The sequence below is a fragment of the Rhinolophus sinicus genome, chromosome 16, assembly GCF_057876585.1.
Source record: "Rhinolophus sinicus isolate RSI-liver-muscle chromosome 16, RSI-T2T, whole genome shotgun sequence".
Taxonomy (NCBI): Eukaryota; Metazoa; Chordata; class Mammalia; order Chiroptera; family Rhinolophidae; genus Rhinolophus; species Rhinolophus sinicus.
In genome coordinates, this window is record NC_142516.1 from 15,638,150 (window position 1) to 15,665,985 (window position 27,836).

General features: G+C 43.9%; 1 protein-coding gene across 4 annotated transcripts in view; it reads left to right on the forward strand.

Annotated features, from left to right (window-relative positions):
* ASTN2 (astrotactin 2) overlaps positions 1–27,836 on the forward strand; it is an 839,436-nt gene that overhangs the window by 332,605 nt on the left and 478,995 nt on the right. For all 4 annotated transcript variants that reach the window (XM_074330924.2, XM_019731189.3, XM_074330925.2 and 1 more), the window contains one exon: positions 3,007–3,153. In XM_074330924.2, the coding sequence (XP_074187025.2) occupies positions 3,007–3,153 (147 nt within the window). The remainder of the gene's footprint in view (positions 1–3,006; positions 3,154–27,836) is intronic.

The following is a 27,836-nucleotide window of genomic DNA, read 5'->3' on the forward strand; positions in this document are numbered from 1 at the left end:
CTAGATGAGGAAACAGAACCAGTAAGTGAATGTGATTTTACTCCCCACCCCATTGATTCTTAAAGACGCTGGGTTACTGTGAATGTTTAAATGACACAGGGGATGCAATTAGCCCAGTGTGAGCCCAGGGAGATAGCAGGAGCCACCCCACTCCTGCCCCTGAGCCCTCAGAAATCAGCCCTGTGGAGCCGGGGTGGTATTTCTGCTAGTTGCTTGATGAGTGCAGGGGATGTCTTGATCACATCCGTTTCTGCCACTGTAAGGGCCAGTCTGAGAGATGCCTTCTCGGAGTCCCGCCGTGCACTGCAGTCCATCCAGAGTATCTGCCTCCCCGTGCGAGGAGCCTCTAACAACCTTTCACACATCGCTACTGGGTTTACCTTCCCAAAAATGTGTTTGTGCTGGACTCATCCTTACATGTTCCCTCAGGGCAGAGCCCATGGAATCCAAAGTAGAAACTGAGTGCCGCTGCCGCTAAACTGTTATTTGGGGGAGGAGGATTGTTAAATGACTAGGCTCAGAGTAATATGTTGATGTTTTCAGGAAAGACCTGTACAGGGCACCAACCCCCAGTCCTTACTCTTTCTAGTAGAAAACAGTGATGTTGGCTTGTCGTGCTATCTAGTTACTAAATGGTTTATATTATCAGAGTATGAAATAGCTTCTCAGAGCTCCCAAAAGGGAGAAAAAATGTGTTCCTGTTTTTTTCTGTGGTCGTTTTAGATTTAGGGATTCTTTACCTCCTCACACCAGCACCACCTTTTTTATTGATTGATTTATTTTTTTAATTTCATCTCCTCTTCCATTTAACACATATAACAACCACAAATGTAAGACTAGCATCTACCATAAGCTATGTATCCTCCTAGGACTTGCAATAAAGGTAAGGACCCTAAGTGTAAATGAAGCAACTGGTAGGTTCTAGACTGTTATCTTGAAATGAGAGACATCAACGTGGTGAGGACGGATCCCTTCCCTCAACCAGCTTACTGTTTATTGAGAAAAATAGATACCAATACAAAAAAGCTCCCAGTGGGCTGTCACATGGACTCTTGTTCTATTATGCCCCATCAGTCCGGCAGTGTTGATTGTTTATTGCTGGGATGCTTTTTGATTGTTCAGTACCTGTGTCAGGTTGCTAATAGTGTTCCTTTCACCCCTGGAAATTATGATGCATTTACGAAGATTCTGTCACGTGCCAGACGCTGTGCTAAGCATTGGGATACAGTGCTAAGCAAAAGACACTCTGCCTGCCCTTCAGGATTTACTATGTAGTTAGTAGACTCTAGTGTTTAAATAAGATATTTTGGGAAACACAATAAACGTATGCAGTTGGATTGTCTAGAGGAAGAGAAATTTCTGTTTATTATTGATCTCAATGAATGATCAGGGGACCAGGAAACGAATGGCATTCTCTGAAAAAGAAATAACCCCTGTGCTAGTAGTAACATGATGAGAGTGTTGACCGTGGTGGCTCTGCAGTAACGCAGCCCTGCCAGCATCTGGACCAAGTAGGTCTGAGTAGAAAGACCCATCATGAAAGGTTTCGGATGCCAGGCTCATGAGCATGGATCCCATCCTGTATCCAGATCCTGTAAAACAGCCCGAGGAGTTCCAGCTGGGAGTGTGATGGGAAGATGTGCCCACACATTTCTTCTCTCACAAGCAGACGGGCAGTAGAGGATATGAGGGGAAAGAGGTGAAAATGCGAGGGACAGAGTAAATAGGACTGCATGGCTACTTAGATGCTGTCAAGGAACGAGACAGGAAACCGAAAGATGACATCTAGGTTTCTGGCCAGTTTAAATGTGGTGCTTTCAGTAAGTTGGGGGATCGTCCCAGGAGAAGGAGGAAGAGGAGGCTTTCAGGAAAAGATTAAGTGTCCAGCTTTGCATGTGTTCTTTCTGTCATGCCCATGGGACAGCCATAAAGAGATGTGCAGGAGGTGTGGAATAAAGGTTTGCTCCAAAGAAGAGCCCAGTGGGTAATAGAAATTTGGGAGACATTGCATTAAGAATAGTCATGTAAACCTAGAGAATAGATGTGAATAGCAAAGCCTAAAGAACGAAACATGGGGGGTGGGAGGCTCAAGACATTGTCTTTAGATTTTCTTTGCTGGCACAGTGGTCTCCTTGCCATGCAGATCCAATCTGCTCGTTCTACTGCATACGTGAAATTAAGTGTCTTTAATTTTCCCAGGCAAAACTCCCCTCCCCCACCCTGTGCCTCTCTACTATGTAGCTCTTAATACAACTTGCCTTGGATTCTAATTAGCTGCGGATAAGGCTGCCTTTGCCCACTACCCTATAAGCTCCTGAAGAGCAGGGGCTCTTCTCATACTGCTCTGTGTGTTTCTCACATAGTAAGTGATGAGTAAAGCCTTATGGAATGGATTTGAACTGCTCAGCTTCTAACAGTTTCTGAAAGTGAAACCTTTTCAGATGATAGACATGCATACTATGCTATGTCACGTCACAAAAGCCTTGTGGGCTGTTTGTTATTATCCTCGTCATACACATAAGACACCTGAGGTTCAGAGAATGAAGCAGGTCCCACAGCCCATGAAAGCTGAAGTCCACATTTGTACCTAAGATTGTCAAACTCCAAAGCCCATGCTTATTCCATTAGATCCTATGAACTCAACAATACAATGTCTCCTTACTTCTAAAAACAGTGGGCAGTTTGCCATTATTTATTATCAAGAATGACCAGCCTAATTGGGAGGGGAGCGGGGAGGAGTGAGAATTGTCAATTTTCAGGAAGTCTGTTTTCTTTATTTTTTATTTTTATTTTTGGCTTTGCCAAAAGACTAATAAGCCCGTTTTTCAGGGTGTTAAGCCAAGACCCAACAAGGGGCCCCAGAGGTGCCATTGCAAGCACAGAGGTTGGAAAATATGCTTCCTTTTTTCAGCTTCCCATTGGGAAAAGAACAAGATTCCCAAACTCCATGCTGTCACCATTTCCTCACCACATAGATTTAGGCTCTGTGTGTCTTTGTGTTACTAGGTTTGCTGAAAAGCCCGGTGAACAAGACGGCGTTGACACTGATTGCGGTCAGCTCCTGCATCCTGGCCATGGTGTGTGGCAGCCAGATCTCCTGTCCTCTGACCGTGAAGGTCACGCTGCATGTGCCTGAACACTTCATTGCTGATGGTAAGAGCTGAACATTGGACATGCCCCACACCTACTGGGCACCTTGCACCCCTGGAAGATCAGATGTCCTCCTCAGAATTATATTCCAGGGCAAAAAAGAAGCATTCCAACGCCTCAGATTAGGCTCTTATCATTTAGAGTCCTGGGTTATTTGCATGGAACTAAAGACTGCATTTATTCCGTGGGCAGGTGTCTGGTTTGTTAAATACAGGAAGAACTCAGATGTGAGTGCAGAAAGATTGAGCTATATCAGAGAACCCACGGTTTTTATCATGGTTGTGAACTCTGTTCCAAACGGAAAGTGTTCCCCTCCAAAATGGTATTTAGTAATTGAAAAAATGTGACAGAGAAGACTGTCAGAGCTTTGTTGGAATGTCCTGAATGTCCTAAAGAATACTCATGTCTCATGCCCTGTAAATGTACTTTAGAAGTATCTTGTCTCCTACCATTTACTCTTCCCCCAACTAATTAGAATTAGTGAGATACTGTAGTCACTATAATCATTCACAAAGCATGGTCCAACAGACCGATTAAGGTCCTTGATATCTATTGCTAAAGTACCCCTGGAAAGTTTTTCCACTTTACATACTCCAGTAGGATGGGTGGTACGTGTTTCCCCAAAACCCTTTCTCACTTGGCATTACCATGTTCAACTGTATTGAAGTTGGTCATAAATACAATAAAGAGGGATATCTTAAATATCCAACTTAATGAATTTTACATAGGAGTCCACCCAGATCAAAGCATAAAACATTGCTAGCATCTCAGCTTCCTTATGCCCCCTCCCAATTAATACCCTCCCGAGGTAACCACCCTTCTGACTTCTAGCATCATATTAGCACCATTTAAAAAATACATCTTTTCCCATTGGATATGTATTGAATGTTTTTGAGATTCTAACCTTTTGTTTGTCAGTCATATCTCAATGTAACTCAATTTTATCTCAGATTGTTAAGTTATAGTGTTCAGAACTTAGCACCGATACCTTCAGTATTTTCTGTACATAGTGTAGCTTCCACCTCCTTTTTCTGAAACACTCAGACTTCTATTAATATATCCTATGATTGCTCCCACCTCACCCTGGTGCCTGAGCCCCTGCTCGTTTTTCACTTGAACTGTAAATAAGTTCAGTATTTCTCATACACATTTAATAGATTTTCTGACCTAAGGATAAGACATTTGGTTCATACCTATCAAATAATATGTTAACAGGAGACAGACAAAATTTTGAGTGTGACGTGGCAGAGCAATGGGAGCCATCTTTCCAGAAGCAGCCACACCTGTAGATCACGTGGAGCTTGGGACTGGAGCAATTGCCAGGACATGGGTGTGCTGGAATATGGGGATGCAAGAGGAAGACTGACGAACAATGAGGTTGGGAAAATCAATAGGTCAAATTTTGACCACTATACTCACCAGTCAATACTCCTCAACTTTAGAATGTTACTCCTTGGAAACATTCAAAATTTCAATATTTACTTCCATGCATCTATAAATGTAGGTATTAAGAGGCTAAGGAACTTGCTCGAGCTCGTGGCAAATAGTTTAATGACTAAGAGCAGAGACGATAGAGTAATACAAACCTGGATTCAAATACTAGTTCTGTTGTCTACCACTTCTATAGCCATGTGGATGACTTACTTCTCTGAGATGGGCCAAAGGTGAGAGGTAGCTTTCATCTTTCTCACCTTCTCCCAGGAACCTTAAGCTGCCAAGCTGCCAGCCAGTTCTTAGTAGTAGAGAGAGGTGGAGCTCGCAGCCAGCCATGTACATTGAGCTGTCCATGGTGCTGAAGTATTGGAGGCGGCTGAGTAATGGGTCTGGTCTTATGGAAGAAAATGAATTTTGCCCTTGTGTTACGACAGTTGTACTTGATGCTTACTGCCCATTATAGGGAAAGGTCATCATGATATAGCACTTGTTCCGAGCCCAGCTGGCAAGAGCAATAAATACTGACACAGCCCAGTCCAAGCCCTTGGCAAATATCACCCCTTCCCTCGCCTGACCCTTCTCAAGGCCACTGGTGGTGTTTTGTCCTGCGAAGCACATCTTGAAGAGATGGACTAGGTTTGTATCCAAACTTACTGAATTTAGCACTTTTTTCAGCTGTGGCCTATAAATCATCTGCATTTGGGTCATCTATGTTGATGACCCCCAGAACTAGTGAATCATATTTTCTAGCAGTGGAGCCCAAGCATGAATATTTTTAATGCAAACTCTAGATGATGTCTTAACAGAAGTATGAGAGCTGCATCGATATCTCTGTGTTACTTTCCTTCTATCTAACAGATGCAATAACTCCTTGAGACCCCTTGCAGCCCTGATAAGGGGCTTTGGGTTCTTCCATCTTTGATTTTATCCGTGTCATATTAATGGAGCTGCCTCGTGGCATAATTCCAGTGGTCACCCAGAGCACTGCGTACAATGTGAATGATCCACTATGAGTTTTAACATAAAGCAGCCTTGCTCGTATGGATTTGGGCTTCATCCAAGTTGCTGTACAGGTGGCATTATTCATTAATGGTTGTTATTGGTTAATATTTAAAACTCGTCTTAATTGAGATGTTCATTTGCACATCCCTTGAGACTCCTAATGCCAGTCAAGATATTCTGGCCCTGTGGTAAACCAGTAGAAGAGACAACTGTTAAAGCAGTGAGTCATCTACATTAAGGAAGTAAGATGGTTCCACTCTAGTGTAGATAGGTAGCACTACACCTAGAGTTCTCTGTTCTTTTCAGTTCTTTTCTGGGAGTTGTGCTTTGAAAAGGTGAATAATGTATTGGAAGTTATCCAAAGGAGAGGATGTGTACTCACGATATTGGAAACACATTGCAGATACCTAAGGAAAGGGTGGAGGAGAATCATTCTGTAAGAGTTGAAGGAACCTAGACAAAAAATGATCTTAATGTTATTTAGTATTTCTGTTATAAATATTGCAGTGTTCAAAATACTTTATATGAAGTTACTTACTCAGTTCTCATAACAGAAGTGTCAGGCAGGATTTAGCATCCTCATTTTGTAAACATGGAAGGAAAGTCCCTGAGATGTTAAGTGATCTGGCCAGATTAACATACAAAAGTAAAGTAATGTGTGAAAGCCCAAGTCTACCAGAATCCCTGATCCAAGGTCCTTCCATGCCCCACACTTCCACAAAAAATGATAGTGAGAATTATTACCATGTTTCCCCGAAAATAAGACCTAGCCAGACAATCAGCTCTAATGCATCTTTTGGAGAAAAAATTAATGTAAGACCTGGTCTTATTTTACTGTAAGACTAGATATAATATAATATAATATAATGTAATGTAATATAATATAATATAATATAATATAATATAATATAATATAATATAATATAATATGACTGGGTCTTATATTAATTTTTGCTCCAAAAGACGCATTAGAGCTGATTGTCTGGCTAGGTATTATATTTGGGGAAACACAGTATTGGTCTTAAAAAGGGAGCAGGTTTGTTCTGAAAGTCACCAGGAAGTAACGTTAGAGCTATATGGGTGATGAGGGTGATCAGAGATGGGACAAGATTGAGCCTTAGTCTGGAAATGCCTACTTTCTAAGCTTCAGCCTCATTATCTATAAGGTAGGGGTAATAGCAGTACTTATCTCACGGAGTTATTGTGATGAATAAATGAAATAATGCTCATAAAGCTTTTAGCTCAGTACCTGAGACCTAGTAATGGCTCAATAAATCGTATAAATGTTAGTAGTTGTGATAATATTTTCTTAATATTGGAAGGGGGTCATTGCAAGGTAATGAGTCCCCCATCATAGGGAGTTTCTTGAGAATAGATGGCCCCATTTCTGTGAAGCCATAGAAGTAAAGTGAAGGAATGCATTTGGCTTGGGCACATGGTATTTTGATTCAGAGCCATTTTATCTGGAAATTAACTTTAAAAATGCCTAATTCCGACTATATTTGTTTATTCTTTACTACCTCATCCATGAGCGTCACCCATTCTTTGCCTAAGCTCAAAAATAGAGTGAGACTCAGGAATGAGTGAAGGCCAGGGATATCTCATGAATAGTTTACTTGGCTAAACCACACAACACACACACACACACACACACACACACACACACACACACACACAGAGCGTTTCTTTGTTGTTGATATGCCCATTGCATCAAATAGCCATGAAAGAAATATCTGTGTGTGTGGGGTGTTTTTTTAAGATTAGTTAAATTGTTCACATCATGTTTTGGGTTTTATTAAGATGATATTCAGGTCTTCTCTGTTTCCTATGACTGAGGAATTTGGGGTCTAAAGGTTCCGTGCCAGCCTAAGAAATCAAGTGGAAATCCTCATTATTACGATGGCCTAGTTTATTAATATGCCACGCCTGTAACCACTTCTGAACACAAAATTGTGTATAATGAATCTTGGTCCACATTTATTTGCTTCCACCCCTAATTCATGTCTTTCAGCCCAGGAAAATGAGCTCATCTGTGGCTTTGTGCCTTTAATGAGGAATGAGGTTGATAATGAACTTCAGAGCTAGGTTGCAGTGATTTGAATACATGGGAGGAGTATTTTCAACACTCAGAGAGGAAAACTGAAGGCGGCTGACTAGTCACCAGCTGCCAAACAACTTGTCTAAAAAGAGCAGTTCCTTGGACCATCCTCCCTGGAATGCTTTGTTTTCAAATGTTCATTGTTGATTGCAGAACTTTGAGTACCATGGACCATGTTTCAGGTGTGAAGTGCTCTACAGTAAGGCCTTTGCCTTTCCTGTTCTTAACTCCTTTGCACGCACGTAATGCTATTTAGACAACAGGTCATCTTGCCTTGTGTCTGACTCCCTACATGCATTGGCTTAAACATTGCTCCTCATAAGGAATCCCCCTCCGAATCTCTGTATATTGAAACATTAGCCATCTCTAAGGCCCCATGACTGTTCTCCTTCCTCCAGAAAATGTTCTTCAACAAGAATCCAAAACTTCTTCAAAGAAAGCTCCAGTCAGAAATAATCTCGTCTTTCTTGAACATTGCACGGAATGTATTTGTACCTTTCTAATGTCCCCACAGTGTACCTTCCATCAGTGTTATTGTTATGTATGTGTCTTATACAACTGCCATAGTCCTAAGAACTGGCTTCCTTCTTTAAATCTATCCCCCCTCCAATATTTTCTCAACACTGCAAACAGAGTGATCTTTTAAAATAAAAACATCTCCACATGTTGCATCTTCCCATAAAACTGTTCACGTGTTTCTTCTGGTCTGCATTATAAATACTGAGCTTCTGAACATGACCTGTAGGTCCCTGCAAGATCAGGCCCCCATCTGCCTCTCTAGCCTTACCTCACACCACTCTCTACATGGGTTCTTGAAATATCTCTTGCTGCTTCCTTACCTTGGCCCTTTGCACATCTTTTTCTCACTGCCTGAAAATTTTCTCCCCACCTCTCCTATCCAGTTTCTCTTGGACAAATTCCATTTATCCTACAGTGATTGGCTTTTTAAAATTTTTTATTCCAGCATCTGTTAGGTCTCTTACTAACCATTCTTCTCGAGCCCCGTTCTATTCCTTGATTGCTCTTATTTCAATTTGTAATTATATATTTATCTGGTTAATGTTGGGCTCCCCTACCAGGTTGTAAGCTCCATAAGGACAGAGATTATGTTTGTTTGTTTTGCACATGTATTCAGCACCTAGGACAGTGTCCAAATAGAGTTAGTACCCCAAAAGAGCATTAGTTGAGTGGGAAAAATAGAAGGAGGGGGAGAAAAAGAGGGGGAAGGAGAAGAAGAAAGAAAAAGAAAGACGAAAAGAAACTATTTCAGTCGCTAGAATTAAATTTCCTCAAGGGCAAAGGCCAAAGCTTATTTATGTCCTAACCTATTGTGATACCTGGCAGAGGTTCTGACTCAGTAGACATGTAATAAATTATGTCTGTGAAACAAATGAAAGAAGGGAAGGCAGGCAGGTTGTCCCTGATGCCCTAAGAAGATATATTCTGAGGAATGACAGTGCAGGAAATCTGAGGCTGCCTCCTCTTCTATGATTGACTTCACTCCCCCAGGTTTTTGTTCTCTTCCCCAAAGAAACTCCAATCAAACTCACATTTTCCCCCAAACACCAAAATGAAACAAACATTATCCCAGAGCCCAGGAAGAGGGGAAAATATAAATTGAGCTGAGGTTCAGAATACCCAGGTGGGAGTTGGCAATGAAATACCAATAAACCAAATTAACATGCTGAAATCAGGAAGAATGCGTTGAACTCCAACCCAGATTTAATAACTATTTGTGCGCGAGCTCAGGGAGAAGGCAAAGATGGGTTTCAGTCAGAATTAAAACGCGATCTGTAGTGGAGCTGGTGATACAATTATAAGCCCGGAAAACGTTTTTCCTTCTCCTTCTTCTACGTGATGGACAACTTGCTCAGCAATGGCCAGGAGCTAATGCTGGAAGCTGTTCATACCCCCTAGAGTGGACTCCTTGGGTTATTTGTTTTGTTTGGTTTGGTTCGGTTTGGTTTCCCCTCAAACCTCTTCATTAGGAAGGTCTAAGTTCACAAAATCATGGAAGGAAAAAATGTTTCAAACCATTTCTTCTTAAGTAGTAACTGATCCCCAGGTTAAAAATCACACAGAGCCTGAGGGAGAACAAACCTGGGAAACCCACTCTAAGCAGCTGAACGTGTTCAAGGTTTTAAACATGACAACTGCCAGTTGGGTTGGGATTTTTAATGACATTCTGTGCTAAGATGTTGGCTTGGCTTCCAACCAGCCTGAATTGTTACTAATCTCCCTTCTTAACAAAAGGGATAACTGAGCTTGACGTCCAAAATTGGAGACTAATTTCTGTGTTTTGACAGCGGATCACGTCCAAAACTATGTTCCTAGGAACTGTGGGGGGCAGAGGATGGTTGAAAGAGGTAGGGACATTTAATTTCTTCTCCTTAATATTTCCCTTCTATGGTGGTGAGAAAGAGGCTCCTTTCATTTCTAGACTGGGAAGAAAAAATGACAGGTAGGAGATTTTATGAGATGGAGCTCAGGATTATCGAGTCAGATATTCCATTATTATTGGCTCGGTGTTTGCAAAGTGGTGTAGGGTTGAGCCAGTGGTGCAGTGCTGGGAGGGAGAGACGGTAACATGGTACACAGGTTAGTGCATTGATCTGTGACCTACAAGATGTGAGTTTTACCCAGGTGTTCTGCTTTCCAGTGTTGTGACCTGGAGTGTGTTAGTTCATCCCTCTGAGCCCCCAGTTTCTCCATCCAAAAGCATTGTTAATGCTCCTGGCCTCACACGAGTGTTGATGGGCTGATGAGTGTGGAAGACCTCGGCCAACTGTGAGAGTAGGTATGATTGTGACAGTGTTGTGCTTTTCCCTTTCTGTGTGTGCATAGCTTTATCTATAAAGGTTTGGGGAGAGGTGTTTGTGGGTCTGGCCAAGTGAATAGAAGGTACAACTTCAGGGAGGCGCCACGTGGCCAGAGGGAAATTTAACAGTTAACAATTCCTCAGTCATAGTGCTAATTCCTTCTCATATATAGTGCCTGTTTTCTTCCCATCCTCCCCCCTCCCTTCCTGGGGTCAACACATACAGTCACGTGCAGCACAGTGCTGTTCCTTTCGATCAGTGATGGAGCACATGTACAATGGTGGTACACCAGGCAGCCTAGGTGTGTAGCAGACAGTACCGTCTAGGTTTGTGGACGTGACTCCGTGATGTTTGCAAAAGGATGAATCCCCTCATGATGCGTTCTCACAACGCACCCCTGTTGTCGAGCAGCGCGTGACTATATTTCACGTCACCTTCTCTGTGGTGTGCTCAGGTGCTAGGGATGCAGAGATGGATAAAACGTAATCTCTGGGATCCCCCTGTTTGGTGCTGATGAGGCAGACCAAGTAGATGAAATAGGAACTGCAGTGTGGTCGGAGTCATAATGGGGGTTGCACTGGGTGTGGTGGGAACAGGAGGGGCAGCTAAGTACCCCAGGTGAACGATGGGGAGTGTGGTAAGGAGGGGGCATCTTAAGGTGCTTCCCGAGCTGGGTTTTAGAGCCATTGCCATTTACATGGAGGTAGGTGGGTGATGGATGATAGCAGGCTTCCCGGATGGGGCATGGATGTATCTCCTGCATTCACCTCGACCCTGCTGCTCAGCCTCCCGATGACTGTGATAATAACAACACTAATAATGGGTCACATTTATGGAACATTACTGAGTGACAAACCCTGTGCTAAGTGCTTTGCAAAGTATTACCTCGTTAACTGTTCCATTACCTCATGAAGTACATCCAGGCATTATCTCCATTTTAAATGGGAAAGAAACTAAAGCCCAGAGAGTTTACGTGGCCACCTCCCCGTTGCACAGGCAGGAAGGGGCTGAGCACGCTGATGTCAGATTCGCAGCCACAGTGTGTGGTACACAGAGAATCCATGACTAAGGTGGCGTCCTCGCTCTGCTGTGAATTCTCCATGACTTGTGGCACGTCTCTGCTTCTCCAGCCCTTGGTTTCTTCATTGTAAAATGTGGGAAGGAAGCAAGGTGGTACTAAAACTGTCTTCCTGCCCTAACATTCTAAAAGCAGAATGAGAAATGTGGGGTTCGAAGTCCCCGTTTACTTATCCCATTTGGTCCGTGACCTCTGAAGTCTTTATGTAACCATTCCCTTAGTGTCCCCAGGCCTCTCTCTTCTGACTCTTGTTTGTACCAGTCTGTGGCCAGACAACCCCCTGAGCAAGAATCTTGGGAGCAGAGGCAGCGAAGCAAACCTCTGACAGCCCACAAGTTGCCATTTGAAGAAAGCTTAGGAGGATCACAGCCAAGCTTGTGCAGGGACTGCAAACTCCCAAGGCTGCCAGATGAGAAAGGAAGCAGTGGGTAGCCGGGCCGTGGTGGGAAACACGCCTCTCCGTCTCCAGCGCCCCGTGTCGGCTACCGAGGGATTGAACATCTCGGATGCCAGCAAGAGTATGGGGTGGGGAGTAAGGGAGTATGCGTCAGATTCAGAGGGAAAATGATGAGATGGGAGGAATAATTAAATCCTGCGCACCCCTCCTGCCTCTCCACCCTCTCCCTGCACCTCCTTCCCACCTCTCTGCCCCGCCCCCACCCTGGCCCTGGTGCACCGCACAGCCTTGTTGTTTGGCTTTCCTCCCCAGCTGCTCCTCTGGATTAGCTAAGCCAACTATATCTGCAGCTGCACAGCCTTGGGCCTTTTGGCAACTGCTGGTGACTTTCTGAACCTCTACTAAAAACCTGTACTTCTCACCGTCAATTGGAATCCTTCCTAAAGCCTGGACCACCCCTGAACTTTCCATGTATCGTCTCCTCTGCTTTAACCCCGATTCCCGTTTGGGCACTGTTGGTGAATCCATTCTATTAAGACTTTCCGCTGACTCTTGCTGAGTACCTACTCAGGGCCAGGCCTCACATTCTAAGACAAACTCAGACACGGTCAGCCCTAAACAGCAGAGGAAAGCACACGTGATTTAGAATCAGAAAACGTCAGGTTCAAAACCGCAGTCCTCCACTTACGAACTCTGAATCTTAGATGAGTCACCTCACTTCTTTGAACCATCGATTTCACCATCTGTACAAGAACAGCTCTTAGCCCGTACGTGGCACAGCGTGGTGATGAGGAGGCCATAGCGATAGGAAAATATCCCCTAATAGGTACGTTTAGTGAATGCTAAGCGTGCCTCAACAGGGATCATGTGTCCTTTAAGGTCGCTCTAAAGCAAAAGACTGCAATAGACGGCAGACCATAGTCTGGACCGTGGGGCATAGAGGCAGGAGTGAGTAATGTTAGCAGGAGCACTGGGGTTGTGTCCCACTGGACGATCTGGGTAAAGCTTTAAGGAGCAAGAGGACTTCTTCCATTGCAGGAGTGGACAGAGATTGGGAATGAGAGTATGTGCTCTGTTGGAGATGGTGGGAGAGAGTGAGCACAAGAGCAGGCAAAGGGGACAGCATGACAGACGTGTGGCAGGGGCAGATAGCACTGAGAGCATCTGGGGCTCCATGTGGCGTGTACGGGATTCAGGAGGAGCCGATGGCAAGAACAGGGGTCTTGGTGTTGGGCTTTCGTCGTGGAGATGGGTGGGGGTCATGACACCACTGAAGGATTTCACACAAGGGAGTGTTGGGGCTACCGTTGTGTGTACAAAAAGCAAGCAAGATGTTAACTAAGCAATCAGGCCGTAGAATCAGACCCATCTGGGCTCCAATGCTGGCTCTATGGCTTCATAGCTATCTGATGGTACAAATGTTACTTAGCCATTCTGGCTTGTGTCTTAATATGTGAAGTGGGCATAATAATAATGGGAAATTTAAATGAGGTGATACCTGTCAAGTATTTAGTAGAGTGTTTGGTAAACAGGAAGCACCTGGTAATACTGGTTTTTATTGGCATTATCATCATCATCAACCTCATAGTCTAAGTTAGGTCCCCATGTCAAACAGTCCTGACCTTTCCCTTTTTGCACTCAGCACTTTTATCATTGCTTATTCGATGTCTGGAAGACTGGGCTGTAGAATTATACTCCTTGGGTTCAACATCTGGCTCTGATATTTCCTAGCTGTGTAGCATTGAGTTAGTTATTTCATCTCTGAGCATCTGTTTGCTCATCTGTGAAATGGGCGTGATACCAATAAACCACCTCGAAGGGCAATCTGAAGACTGCATAGGAAGCAGTTGGCCAGTGCTTGTTACCTAATCAGTAGCCCCTGTTAATGGTACCCTAAGCCCTTAAGGACAAAGAGTGTAGCTGTCTTGTTCCTGTGGAAACTCTAGGACACACTTAGTGTTCAGTAAGGATTTGTGGAATGACTGAGCAGTGTAGAAGGTAAGTTTGAGGAACCAAGACTGTAGGCTAGGAGCCTATTAGGGGGCTGTTACATTTAGTCTGTACGATGATGTCTGAACAAGGGTATTGGAAGTGAGACTGAAGATAGGGGATTTCCCATAGAGCTAGAACCAAGGAAACTTAGCCACTGATGATAAAGAGGGGCCGAGAAGGGGAAGGAGTCAATCCACTTGGCGTCTGCCTCCTGGGGTCCCTGAGAGGTGGCTGACTCCAGGCATCAAATGAAGAACACTTGCCAAGTGGTCAAGTGTGGTGGTCGAGAGCATGAACGCCGATGCCAGAGTGCACGGGTTCAAATCCTACCTCCACCTTCCCCACAGCACAGCGTCATCTCCTAGAAAGCAGGGACGCTAATGCCCGGGGAATCGAGCTGCTTGTGAAGAATGAGTGTTTGTTAAACGCAGGAGCCTGGCCCGTAGTAAACACACTCGAGGGCTAGCTAGTGTCGCTGTTCTGTCTGTGCACCAGCTTTCGTAGGTGAGGTCAGGAACCCGATGCCCGCCTCTTGGCTACATTTGTAGAAGGAGGGAAAAGAGCGGGGTGGGAGCGGCGTGGAATGCAAGTAACTTAGAAGAACATACAGCATGAGGATCTTTACAAGTCCTGCCTGGATGAAAATTATTAGTAAGAGATACCACTGTGTTCTGTGAGCAAAATTAATTCGCCAGATCTCTGAAGGCTGCTTTCCTGAATTTGAGTCATTTGAATAATAGTTCGGGTGATGTCTCGCTGCAGTGTTTGGGCCAGGACAGAGGGTGGAGAAAGTGATCAGCCCAGCCCCCACACAGGTGCTGAGGTGAACCGTGAGCATGAAGGCTCCCAGGTGGGGTTGGGGGTGGCCATTTCCTGCAAAGACGCAAATGTAACATTAATATGCTGGGCTCAGGACCTTCCGTGGAAGCAGAGGCCTGAAGGGAGGCCCAGGGCTCTGGGGATAAGAGCTGGTGTCACATTTGAAATATGGGATCAATTAAAACTTCCAACTTCTGCACCTCAAGAGAGAGAACGTGGATACAGGGGTGAGGGCACACTGTGGGCATGTTGCAAAATAGCCAGCTTGGTAATTTTCTAAATTATAGAACGTGAGAACCAGAGAAGATTGCCAACTGTGTCTTTGTCCATTCTCTATCTTATCTGCACTGCAGCCAAATGAAATGGCTGTGTCCTGAAGGCCCACGTTCTCTTTGCGTTCCCTTAAAAACATTTCTTTCCTTTGGCCTTAGTCCTCTTTTCCCTCCTCTGGGCTGCTGCCTTCTGGTGCTTCCACAAATCAGCTTAGATGTGGCTACTCTGGCTTTGCAGCAAAGCCAGGGGCCGCTGTTCTGGGCCCCCAAAGCTCCCTTTTATCTGTATCACACCCCAATGATGCTCCATGATGCCTGTCTGTCTAGTTAGCTCTCATCTGAACCGTACATTGCTTTCGGACAGGGACTCTCTCTTTCACCTTTAGAGCCTCCAAATTTTGTCAGCGTTCAACAGAGTGGAGCCCAGTATATTTAGATCTGTTTTCCATTCAAAGAAAACAAAAAAAAAACACCTGAAAAACTGATCTGAGACATTTCATATTGTTACCGTGATATGATCCTTATTGCAATTTTATTTTGAAATCCAAAATTAGGTCACATGATTTGACAATGAGAGGAACTCTTTACCATCTGTCTCCAGTCCAAGAGACGTAAGCTGCATTGTCCCCAAAGCTACATCAGAAACAGAACGGGAGATGGAGAAGAGGATTCTCACTGAGGTAGATCTCAAAGGCTTCCTGGAGAAATTAAGGGTTGAGTTGAGCATTGAGGATAGGTTAGGCCTGGACAGATATGTCCTCCACCTCAAAGAATTTGTTTGAGGATAGGATGAAACTGGTTTGTGCAAAGGAGAGTTGGTCTCAGCTTCTCCTCTCTCCCTTACTAACTTCTGAGTCAGGCCTCACCAGGACCCACCCCACCCCTCCCTGACCTCACACGCCCAACAGGCACTTACTCTGACGCATCGGGTGTTGCAAACACAATGTGAAAATATCAAGTTGGCCTCTGGAGCCCTCCCTCTATTGCCTTTTTCATTCCCTATCCTTTGTCCTCCAAGGATCAAACATTATTAAAATCCAAGTTAATGTCATCTTAGATAATTATAAAAATATCAGCTAAAACTCATCCTGTGCTCCTCATGGGGCAGGCAATGCACTGGGCGTTTTATCCACAACATCTTATTTAATCTTTCCAAACCTTCCTTACTCACTGAACAACTATGTATTTTCTGTTCCTTCCGTGTCCTGGAGCAGTAGCAGTGCTGTCCAGTACGAAGGCTTTCCTTCTCAGCAGGAGATGGACACCAAGCAAATTAGCAAAAGAACGAGATATGTTGTAGCAATGAAATAAGTGAGAGCTGCTGTGAAAAGAATTCAAATGGTATAAAATAATTAAAACAAAGAGGATCATTGGGATGTCACACTCAGATACGGTAGCCATATCTGAGGAAATGGCATTTGGACTGAGACGTGAAGGATGCCGGGAGGAAGATGTCTTCCTGGCAGATGGAACAGCAAATTCAAAGCCACTTGAGTGACAGAGAAGCTGGCACAGGATCTTCACGGTATGGGCACTGGGTGAGGTGGCCTTGCAAGAACCAGGTCTTCTATGGAATAGACATTTGTGTTGCTGATGGCAAGGAAACTGGTGTTCAGTGAAGGGGGCTCCAATGGGTGTTCCTTTGTTCAGGGGCATTTGCTGGCTGCCCCAACTTTAGGAGTTCAAGTTAAGCCGGGCCATCCCACTTCCAGCCAGTCAACACTCATGAAAAGTTTCAGCTTCTCAGCTCTGGTCCCTTTTCCCCACTGACTCGTCTCCACCCTCCACCCCTCATTCATTGCCCTCAGCTCATTTCCTGTATCTTCTTGGTTCTCGACATAGTTTTTGCTTCTTTCCCTCTGCCTATCTCCATGCTGCCCTGCGAACCTGGGACAGATTGACCTTTCTCTTGGACCTGCCTGTCGGCTCCATCTCAGACAAAATCCCACTGTCCACTCCGATTCCATCCAGGGTGGACTCCCCCAGAAACCAGCTCATGTAATGACCCTGGCACCCAGTCCCCAATTCCCAGCTGACACTTGTTGGTTCATGATTTGAGGCCCATCATTTGAAGGGGATGAGGATTTTACTTAGCAGCCCGAGTATTTGAAATTTCAATAACAAGGTAGAGTTTCTAGCAGTTGAGTGACAATCATTTTTGAAAAGGAATTTGCCACCATTGAAGTCTGGTTTTCACAATCAGTGTCCTTCTCTGTTGCCATGGAAGATTCGACTTGGGGAATCTCTGGGCACTTTCCCATAATGAAAATGAGAAAGCCAAAAAGAAACATACCAGCAAATAATGTTCCTTTTTGCCCTGGGATACTGTGCGTGATTATTCCTCAGAAGCAATCTTTAATTGTTTCATCTAAAGAGTGTATATCTTCGTGCCTCTGACTGTCTCTTCATAGAGGCTTGTGAATTGGATCCAGCTATTAGCAGCACTTACTAATTTCCTCTGAGTCTTGCTGGCTAAAGTGACGGGCCTGGAACAACTTTTCATTCAATTTTTAATTAAATTTCAGTTGTTTCAGATCACTCACTTTTAATGCCATTTTTTTTGCAGCCCTCAGAAGCAACAGGAGCGGTGTGCTCTTGTTTCTGTGCAGACGGGATCGGATGTGTATGTATCCACCGCACGGCTAAAGACTGACGTCTGGCTGAGGTCCAGAGCAAGAGCAGACAATTAAGGAAATAGAAATGAGTCACCGCATGAGCTTCTGTTTACAGTGTCACAGCCAAAGCTAATATGTTGTTTGAGCAGGGGTCTTAGATATTGTGTTTGTTTTCGCCAAACTGTATTTGAACAAGACAACAATCCCTTGTATTTCACAGTAGGATTCCCAAATATCTATAGGTAGAAGAAGTCTTAAGAAGAGCTAACACTTACTAGGCATTTATTATGTTCCAGGCACCGGTTTAAGTGATAAACATACACACAGACACACACAGAGGGTGCCAAATAAATATATACACACTTTAAGAAAGGAAAAAACTGTACTAAAACTGTAATGATATATACCGATAACAAAAGAGGAATACAAGTCACGTTCGATGTCTGCAATGACAAGGGTGCTCAAATACAGTTTTTTCCTTTCTAAAATGTGTATACATGTTTTTGGCACCCATATCCTCATTTACATTAAAAGTGAGTAATTTGAAACCACATACATTTAATTTACATACATTACCTCCCACATGCCTCTGAGATTATTACCCACAGTTTTCGAACTGAGAAACCAAAGCCCCTTGAACTGAATCATTGTCGTTTGGTTAGTTCGTGGCGAGACCAGAGCACAAATTCTGTCTGCCTGATTCCATATCCCTGGTCTTAAACGCTATACTAGACTCTCTCTCTCTCTAAAAACACAAAAGCACTTCATTGTCTAAATGAATTTAACAACCCAAAATACAGAAAATTGACTAGTTCTATGCAACAGTGAAATCATGTTAGTTTGCACGCGGGCTTTTCTGTGGCCTCGGCTAAGAATGCCCATTTCTGTTATGTAAACTGGTGAAACTGCACCATGGGGTTTGGTTCAGAGTCACAAAATTATGGCTTGGGTATGTAACTGTGCTCTTTCAGATACTTAGCAGCTCAGAAAGGATGATTAAGTTTGAAAGCAACCGCACAAATATACGCTAAATATCCACTATGTTTCCCCCAGTTCAACTAGCATCACTTGCTATATTGTTAGTTCCAATTGTGAATAGAACCCAACATATTTTCCATGTCAGAAACTTCACATGTATTGTTTATTTTATTTTTCTTTGCACGGAACATTATTTCACTGATAGCGCCACCCTCCCTTCTGCACACCAATACACACTTTCACACACGCAAACCCCTTGGTGGGTTCTCACAGCAGCCTGTTTCTTTCTCCACAGCACTCCATATTTGTAACTCGTAAGTGTTGGTGCATTAACCGGTTTAATGCTCATCTCCTGTCAGACATTATACACTCTCGACAGCCAAGTGCTATCATGTCGTGTCCTAGTCTGGACATCTGGACTCTAGTCCCAGGTTTGTAATTAGGTAATTGTGGGTAACTTGGGCAAGAAACGTCTTCTCTGCCCTCAACATCTTTATCTGTGACACAGGAATGATAACGCTGTAGCACATACATGCACATATACAGAGTATAACGTAATTGAATACCAACCACTGTAAAAAAATGTTTCATGTTCATTAACTGACTTCTTGATAGTAACCCTAGAGGTAGTTACTATCATTTTCCTCATTTTCTTTTTCTGATGAGGAAACTGAGTTCCAAAGGGGGTAGTACTTTTTGCCCAAGGTCACACAGCTCCCAAACAAGATCTGTCTGAATCCAGACCTCTAATGGCTCATGCGGTGAGGATCCAGTGCGATACAGGACACAAAGGTGTAGTGTCGTAAATGCTAACAGGTGTGCCGTTAGGAAGGCTCCTTAGTGAGTCTCAGGTGGAATTGGATGTGAAGGGCAGTGTAGGGAGAGAACCCTGTGATTTCCTTCTTGGTTTCCATTTGATAATATCTAAGGCAGTATCTTCAAGTAGTGGAAAGCACCGTGGGTCACTTCATCCATCCATCCATTCAAAATAGTTACTGATGGCCTGCTAAGTGCCCAACACTGTGCTAAGAAACAGCAGTTTGAGATGAGTTAAGCATGGACTGTCCCTTAGAAAGCTCACTGTCTTCCAAGGTAGACAATCCATTAGGGGACCCCACACCTTGCCACGTGGGGGATGCTCAGTAAGTGTGTGCCGAACTCACGTGCATTAGGAGTGACAGTGAGGTAAGGAAGAAGTGCATGTGCCAGGCCCTGGGGGGCAGAAGGACAGGCCACTTCCAGGTGAGTGGGCCAGGGAAGGACGGGTCTGTCTTTGGCTGGGCCTGGGGGATATGTATGGTGAGGAGGACGCCACAGGACATGGGGACAACCTGAGCAAAGGCAGGTGGGTGACGTGGGAAGGACACACGGGGGAGGAAGGAGCGATGCCACTGAGTCAGGTGTGCCTTTCTTCCCCCAGCACTTCTATTCCCAGGGAGGGAGAACGTATTCCTGTTTCCAGGGACAAAGAAAGAAATAACAAACACATTTTCCTCATCTACTATGTGTGTGGCTCAATACTATAACTTTCTGTATATAGTCTACACTTAGTTCTTCCCCAAACTTATGAACTTGCTGCAATTATACTACTACTAGCAATACTAATAGTAGTAATAGTAGTAATTGCAGTGGCAGCAGCAGTACTCATTATAAAAGTAATACAGGGGTGAATGAAGTAAATATGAAACATGCCCTCTTTCTTTCATATTCCCGGTCCTAGTGTGTTGGGTTCATGACTCTTTTGGTGTATCTCCCTCCAGAATTTTTGTTACTCCTACACACACACACACACACACACACACACACACACACCCTGAATGCTATTGGTTTGTTTTAAACCTGAGATAAGATCCAGTATACTCTTGGGCAACTTGCTTTCCTCATCAACCATCTCAGTGTGCCTCTATACACATATATGGATAGGTATTATTGTCCCCAGTTTAGAGAAGAGGAGTCCCAAGGCTCACAAAGCCAAGTAATGGTCATAAAGTCCATCGGCTAGTAGGTGGCAAGGCTGTGGTTGCAGCCAGTCCTGTCTGGTTCCAGAGCCTGGCGCCTATAATCTACACCCACCAACTCCGCCTGGGAACAGATGAGACAATTCATCCTTCACCTGTCATATTCCAGAAAAGTGGATCTCAGCCATCGTGTATCCTGTGTGAGCCTCCACACCTTCATTGGGCCCTCAAATGACAATCATTTCTCTCCTTACCTTTCCCAGAATCCGTACTCGGGTTTGGCTGGTGAAGAGCTGGTTTCTGCGAGCGCTACACTGTAGATAAGCTGTGAATCTCCTTTATTATGTTGCTCTAGGTACCGCTGTTATATATTTAGGCAGCTGTTTTCATCTGTGCCAGGCACTGAAATCTGTTCCATCAACGTGATGGCTGAAACCTCTGATTTTTTGAAGCTTTGCCCCATGCAGGCCTTGGTAGCATCATAAAACAATTAGATTTAGGCTTAGCATTAATTTGAATTATTGTCCAGTTTCCAGAAAATATCTTCTGGAAATGTCATGAGGATGTATTACATGTCTTTGGAGACATTAAGTATTGAATTACAATATTATGTCACCTTCCCCCTGCCATTTCTCTCTCTCTGTGTCACATACTCTCAACACGGTCTGATTTATGTTTCAGCCACCACGAGAAGCTCAGTACTTAGAGAAAGAACCAGAAATGAATACTGACGGATGCCAAATGCACACGTGCACACATGCACACACACATGCACACATACGTGCGTACACATATGTGCGCGTACACACACACACACACACAACCCCTTAGTATAGATTTTCCCTGAAGTGAGAAGAATGAGAGGCAGCCTGGTATTACAGACAGAGCTCTGGACTCAGAGACACAGGCAGACTGAGTTCAATTTGGAAACATCAACTTCCTAGCTGTGCAGTTTAACACATGCACCTTGAACTTCCTTGAACTTCCTTTTCTGTAAAATGGGGAGAAAAGTAACACCTGCCTTCCAGAGTCATTTCTAGGATCGATGATATTAATTAGAGCAGTAGTAGTAAAAACTCCCATTTGATAAGTACGTCTACTACGTCAGGTACACACACAGTCACATTTAAAATGCATGCAAATGCTGCAAGGCAAGGATTACTCACTTGTAGATGAGAAAGCTGAGCAAAGAAATATCAAGCATTTCTTAAGTTCATTCAAAGAATAAATGGTAAGGGCACTTTTGAATCCAGGTTTGCCAATCCCAAGGTCTGTGTTTTTCCCCACCGAATTCCTTTCTAGACAAAAGAGAATAGAAGGCAAGAGATCTAGAAAGAAAAGAACACACAGACACACACACACACACACACACACACACACACACACACACACAGAGTCAGTGAGAAACACAAAAGCAGGCAGGTGCCTGAGCATAAGTTGGTCAGTTGGCATTGAACCCCCAGTGTAGTACTGAAACGGATCCGGAAGGAATGGCTAATCTGGTTATTCTTAGTGCTCACAGCTGTGAGCATCTTTGCTAAACAGCCCGTGATGTTTGTGCAGATTTTTGGGGAAAGGCATAAATAAGTGAATTTCATAGAAGAGAATGGACCCTAAGAAGGGGGAATGGGGCAGGGAACACAGTTAAACCAGTGGATCTGGAAAATCATAGTGCATTTGTTTATTTGTTAACCCAGTCAGCCATCCCGGTCTTACCCACACCGTTTTGTATTTTCATTGCACATTCATGAACCTAATATGTGCCAAGCATTCAATGTTACCTCACTCCCGCAACACATCTTACAGTAGTAGCCGTAGTAGCCCTCCTTCCTGCCCTGCATTACTCACCCCAGGATATTGTGAGAATCAGAAGAGATGCCGCTGGGATCTGTCGTGAACCAGCACACGGGAAACAAGCATACTTGGGTCGGCAGGAGAAAGGTATTGGTCTTGTTGTTGTTGCTGTTGTATTGATGAAGCTATTGTCTGACGGTGCCTGAGGCAGGACCGCCATGTTGCAGAACTCCAGGAGGCTCCATCCACGTAGGATACAATATTCATAGAATTATCTGGGCTCATGTGTACGTACATATGTAGATGATAGACAGGTAGATAGAAAGATAGATAGATAGGTGCACAGACACACAGACACACACAGTTACCCAAACATATATACTCTATATGAAATAATAATATGTAATGTATGTGGATAGACATACAATTATACATAGCATGCATTATTTGCTATGTAAATTTTGTCCCCCGGAATAGTGTCCCTCAGAACACAGAGGCCTTAGCCAGGCATGAGCCTGTCCTTGGGCAATTTGAATGTGTTTTATTTAATCTCTAGGAAGTATTTCCATTGTCCAGATAAGAAAAGGGAGGAGGCTTACCAAGATGGAGTGATCTGTGCCAGGGCCACACAGCTACTTAGTGGTTGGGTAGGATTTAATCCATGACTGTTTCACTCCAGAGTCCAGCCCTTTGCCTCCCATCTAAACTCACATCTTTACCTATGCGGCTGACAGGGAGGGACGTTTTTCAATATTAGCAAGTCAGAGCTAAAGGACTTTTGAATTTGGGGAGCCGCTGTCCACCATGTTCACTCAAGAAGCACTGATCTTCGATCAAAAAGAAATCTAACCTTGAGATTGGGGTTGATGCATAAGTTCCCAATGAGGGAAGTTAAAAAAAGCAAGGAAGGAAGAAAGAATTCTTAAATTGAAAGTAAATGGCTACCTTCACTCTTAAACCATGATTCTTCTTTAAAAATTAAATGACTAAAGTAAAAGGAGACGCGGTTCACGGTTCGTGACTTTGTTCTTTTCCCCCGCCGCCTACTTTGGTACCCCATCGTTATATCGCTGGGGAGAAAAATATTTTTTTTGAAATTCTAGCACTTCAAACTTCTTTTGTCCAGACTCAAACACCCCTCTCTCAGCTTTGAAGCAAGACCAGGGATGCGTAAAGGCATGTGGAATTCTGTGGCAATCTCTTTTAGCCAAACTTTGATCACAATTTCAGGTGGGGAAGACAGAAAACGATAGAAATACAATTGCCTGGAGCAAACGTGAGTCGGGCTCTTCATTGAAAGCTCCTTTTGGGGAGAGGAAGTGAGGCTTTGCTATAGCTGTATTTGGCAACCACTATTTTTCTGACATAGAGCACCCCAATACCAGTGGCCTGGCCATCTCCACGCCTCTTCTTCGTGGATATGGAATGATGCATTCCGCCGTGTTCTTCCACGGCACAGACCTCTCAAGGGTATTACCGTTTCACACGCCCAGCGAGGTAGCTCTGGCCTCCAGACAACTGCCTGGCTCCTCAGGATCTATTCTTCATTGTCAGCCTGAAGTCCTGGAACAAACCCTGAGCTAGAAGTCACAGCACTTGGGTTCAGGTTCAGCCCCAACACTTACCAGCTCTGTTGACGTAGGAAGGTCAGCATACCTGTCCGACTCTCACCCCCCTGATAACCCTAAGAGGTCGGGAGTTCTAATGCCACGGTTCCAGTTGTAGATATTTCACTGATCCCAGTGGGACCTTGGGCACATCCCTCTCCTTCCTTAACCCTCCATTTATCTCTAACTAGAGCACCCATTCTCAGTGAGGACAATATGTCATACTCCCAAACATATGAAAATTGATTCGGGGGGTGGCACAAAACATCTTACTCTTTGTGGACAGCAAAAGCACAGTACATCAACAGATATACAATAGATCTGTGGTATTAAAATGTCATAGGTAGCAGATGATTAGGAAACAAAGTCTTAAATGGCTTCTTAGTGGGTGATAACGAAAGAAGACAAAAGGTAGTGGATCTTTGGACTGGAGGAACTCAAAGTTTTCTACTACTCTTTAAAATTAAGTATACAACTTGGCATCATAAAATCCTCACCCATTCTTCAGAGCTTTAAAAAATATTGTTTCCATGTAATGACCAAAAAGAAAGAAGTCGGCCGTCTTTAAAATAGCCACTGGAACGTCTCAGAGTTTTCTTAGTCTTCTTCTTTTCTTTGTCATTTGCATCTCACTCACACACTTTATCAGGGCGTCGTATCCATTATAACCCCATTCCCTCGCCCCATGCAGTGATTTGGGATGTGTTTGCAACCGGTTAGGCAGCAGACTGGGTAACTGTGGAACGGATGAAAATAACTTAGCTCAGACTACGGTTTTTATCCTGGACGCCATGAACTGCTGGGGGCTCCACGGATAGAACTCTTTCAGTTTTGTGGTTTCCTTTGAGATACTATGCATCATGTTTTACACATTTGGAAACTTTATTCTGAGAAGTGATCCAGAGGGATCCATGGCACAAAATACAGGTTGGTACATGGAGAAAATTGCAGGCTTAAGAGATAGATATCTGTCAAATAACACAGGGGTAGTGTATTAGTTTGCTAGGGCTCTAAGTACCATGGACTGTGTGGCTTGAACCACAGGAATTTATTTTCTCCCAGTTCTGGAGCTAGAAGTTTGAGATCAAGGTGTTGGCAGGGTTGGTTTCTTCTGAGGACCTTTCTCCTCGACTTATAGATGGCTGTCTTCTCCCTGTGTCTTCACATGGTCTTTCGTGTGTGTGTGTGTGTGTGTGTGTGTGTGTGTGTGTGTCTATGTCCTAATTTCCTTTTGTTATAAGGACACCAGTCCTATTGGATTGGGACCCACCCTAATGACTTTATTTAACCTTATTTACCTCATCAAAGACCCTGTCTCCAAATACAGTCACATTCTGAGGTACTGGGGGTTAAGACTTCAGCATACGAATTTTGGGGTAGACACAGGTCAGCCCATAACAAGTAGAGACGATACAGAGCAATAAATTAAAGTTGATCTAAGGAAAAGGGAAAGAAAATGGCAGAAAGGAAGAGAGCTAGGAGAAGATCATGAGGTGAAAGCATGGGGGTAAGTGGGTGGCTGATGGCTCTCTCAGAGATAGTTGTAGGAGAATGCCCTCTATCTTGGGACGCTAGAGAGTTCTGTCAGAGACTGAGAGCTCCCACCTATCTAAGTAGTCTCTGCCTGCTCTCGCAAATGCTCAAACTGTTGCTTTTCACCTTGTGTTTGCAGAGTTGGGTTGCTCACTCCTTAAATTTTTTCAGTCGATGGCAGGTGGTGGAATGTATTCAAGCCTGACTGGAGACTCTGGACTGGGCAGAGAGGTGGGTTGGGTACAGCCTTCCTGGGTCAATTAGGTGGGAAGTAGATGGGCTCCTCATTTCTGCTTCATCACAGTTTGTTTTTCCTGTGTCCTAGAAAGACATTTTCCCCAGGTCTAAGACCCTGACAGATGGAATCTGGGGGACACACGATATAACAGAAGAAAAGAAATCTTTAATTACTTTGCACCCAAAGAAAGGGGGAAGAAAAAGAGAGAGGTGAATACTTTTGGCTAGAAAATTTTTATGAGCTTCATTTGTGAAAACCATCTTTCATCCATGTAGTCTTTCATTCCTCTGCTCTTCCATTTACCAGTGTCCAGAACTGTCTTTTGAAACCTCCCGTCCATGGTTCTCAAAGGTCTGTCTCCTGATTCGAGATGTAACGAGAGGGATTTGAAGTTGCTGTCTGGCTCTCCAGGCAATTTGGCATGGTGATACCTCCTTCCGTGGTATTTTTAGTTTTCATCTGTGGCTTTCTGTTTCTTTGGGGGCCGACGTGCCTCTGGCTTTTCCCAGAACACGACGGAGTGGTCTGAGCTCCCCAGCTCACCCCTGATCTATGCTGCACAATTACAGAAACAGGCTTATAATCAGTGTAATTGAAGATCAGAGTTAATGAGGACCTTTGTGTCCGTGTGGTCCCCTGAGCAATGGCAAGCTTCAGATGCTAGATAAGGAAATGATTGGGCTGAACTGAAAATCCATTTGGCTAATTAGATGATGTATATTCCCATAAGCCAGTGGGAGAAAAACACACACATATATATTTAAAATAAGGAAACATGACATTTTGAAGTTGGGATTTTGGCAAAGGTTTGTTTCACAGTCCTTACTCTCATGGGAGATCGATTTGAGTACAAAGAAGAATTTCACAGCACCCAGAAAAACGTGGGTACTTTTGATGTCAAGCCAAGGAAGTAAAACAGGGGTCCATTGGAAAACTAGAGAAATGGGAGACACATGGAATAACACATTTTCATTCCTATGTGTTTAATCCCAAAGTAATGCTAGAATTTAGCCAGAGAGAGTTGCTTGTCTGCCTCTCTTTGACCTTATTGAGCTGCTCGCTCTCTCTCTCTCTCTCTCTCTCTCTCTCTCTCTCTCTCTCTCTCTCTCTGTCTTTTTCTCTTTCTCGACACACACACACCCGTCAACATCGTCTGCACCTCCACTAGATCCTAAGCTGTACGGAAAATGCAGTTAAATAAGACCTGGTGTTTACCTTTAAGAGATTCGCAGTCTATAATAGAGATCACTGCATAAATTATACAAAGGTCTACCCACTGTGCTATACACCTGAAACTAATATAAAATAATATACAATAAAATGACGTCAACTATGACTGAAATACATGAATAATTTTAAAAAGACATGCAATCTAGGTGGGAGAATAAGAAAGGAGGAACAAAACACACGCTTTGCCTTCGATTTGGCGTCTCTGAGCTCCTGTTCTGAACTTTACGTTCTCAGCAGACAGATACCATATTTTACTTATTCAAATCCTGGGACAGGGCATGGTACATACTAAGTACTCTGTTAAATTAACAAGCATATGAATGAATGAATGAATGAATGAATGAATGAATGAATGAATCTATCTGTAACATGGCTGAAAGGACAACTTTCAGTGATTCTTCTCTGACACCCTTTTCTACTTCTCATTATTTCCAAGGACAAGCCCACCCCTTTCAGGTAGCTCTTACACACTGAAGGTTGTGTTATAGTTATCTGTGCACATTTGATCTCCCTTCTTAGTCCATAATATTCTTGAAGTGTTCAGTCTGTTTCTCATTTTCTATATCTATCCCTGATGCGTTAAGGGGTTTAGTAAATGTTGGTTAAAATGAACACATGGAGTAAGTCTTGGGGAGTCCATTTTGCACAGTTACTTCCTTTCACTACCTGGTGTGTCATCTCTGTGCCCTGTATCCTGGCCTCTTCCCACGGAGTCCCTTTAGCACCTGTACTTAAATCAGCCACATCACAAGCCCATGGTGTGAACGAGAGCTTAGGGGACATGAGAGTGCAGTTCAAGTGTTGGTTTGGAACTGGGGAGAC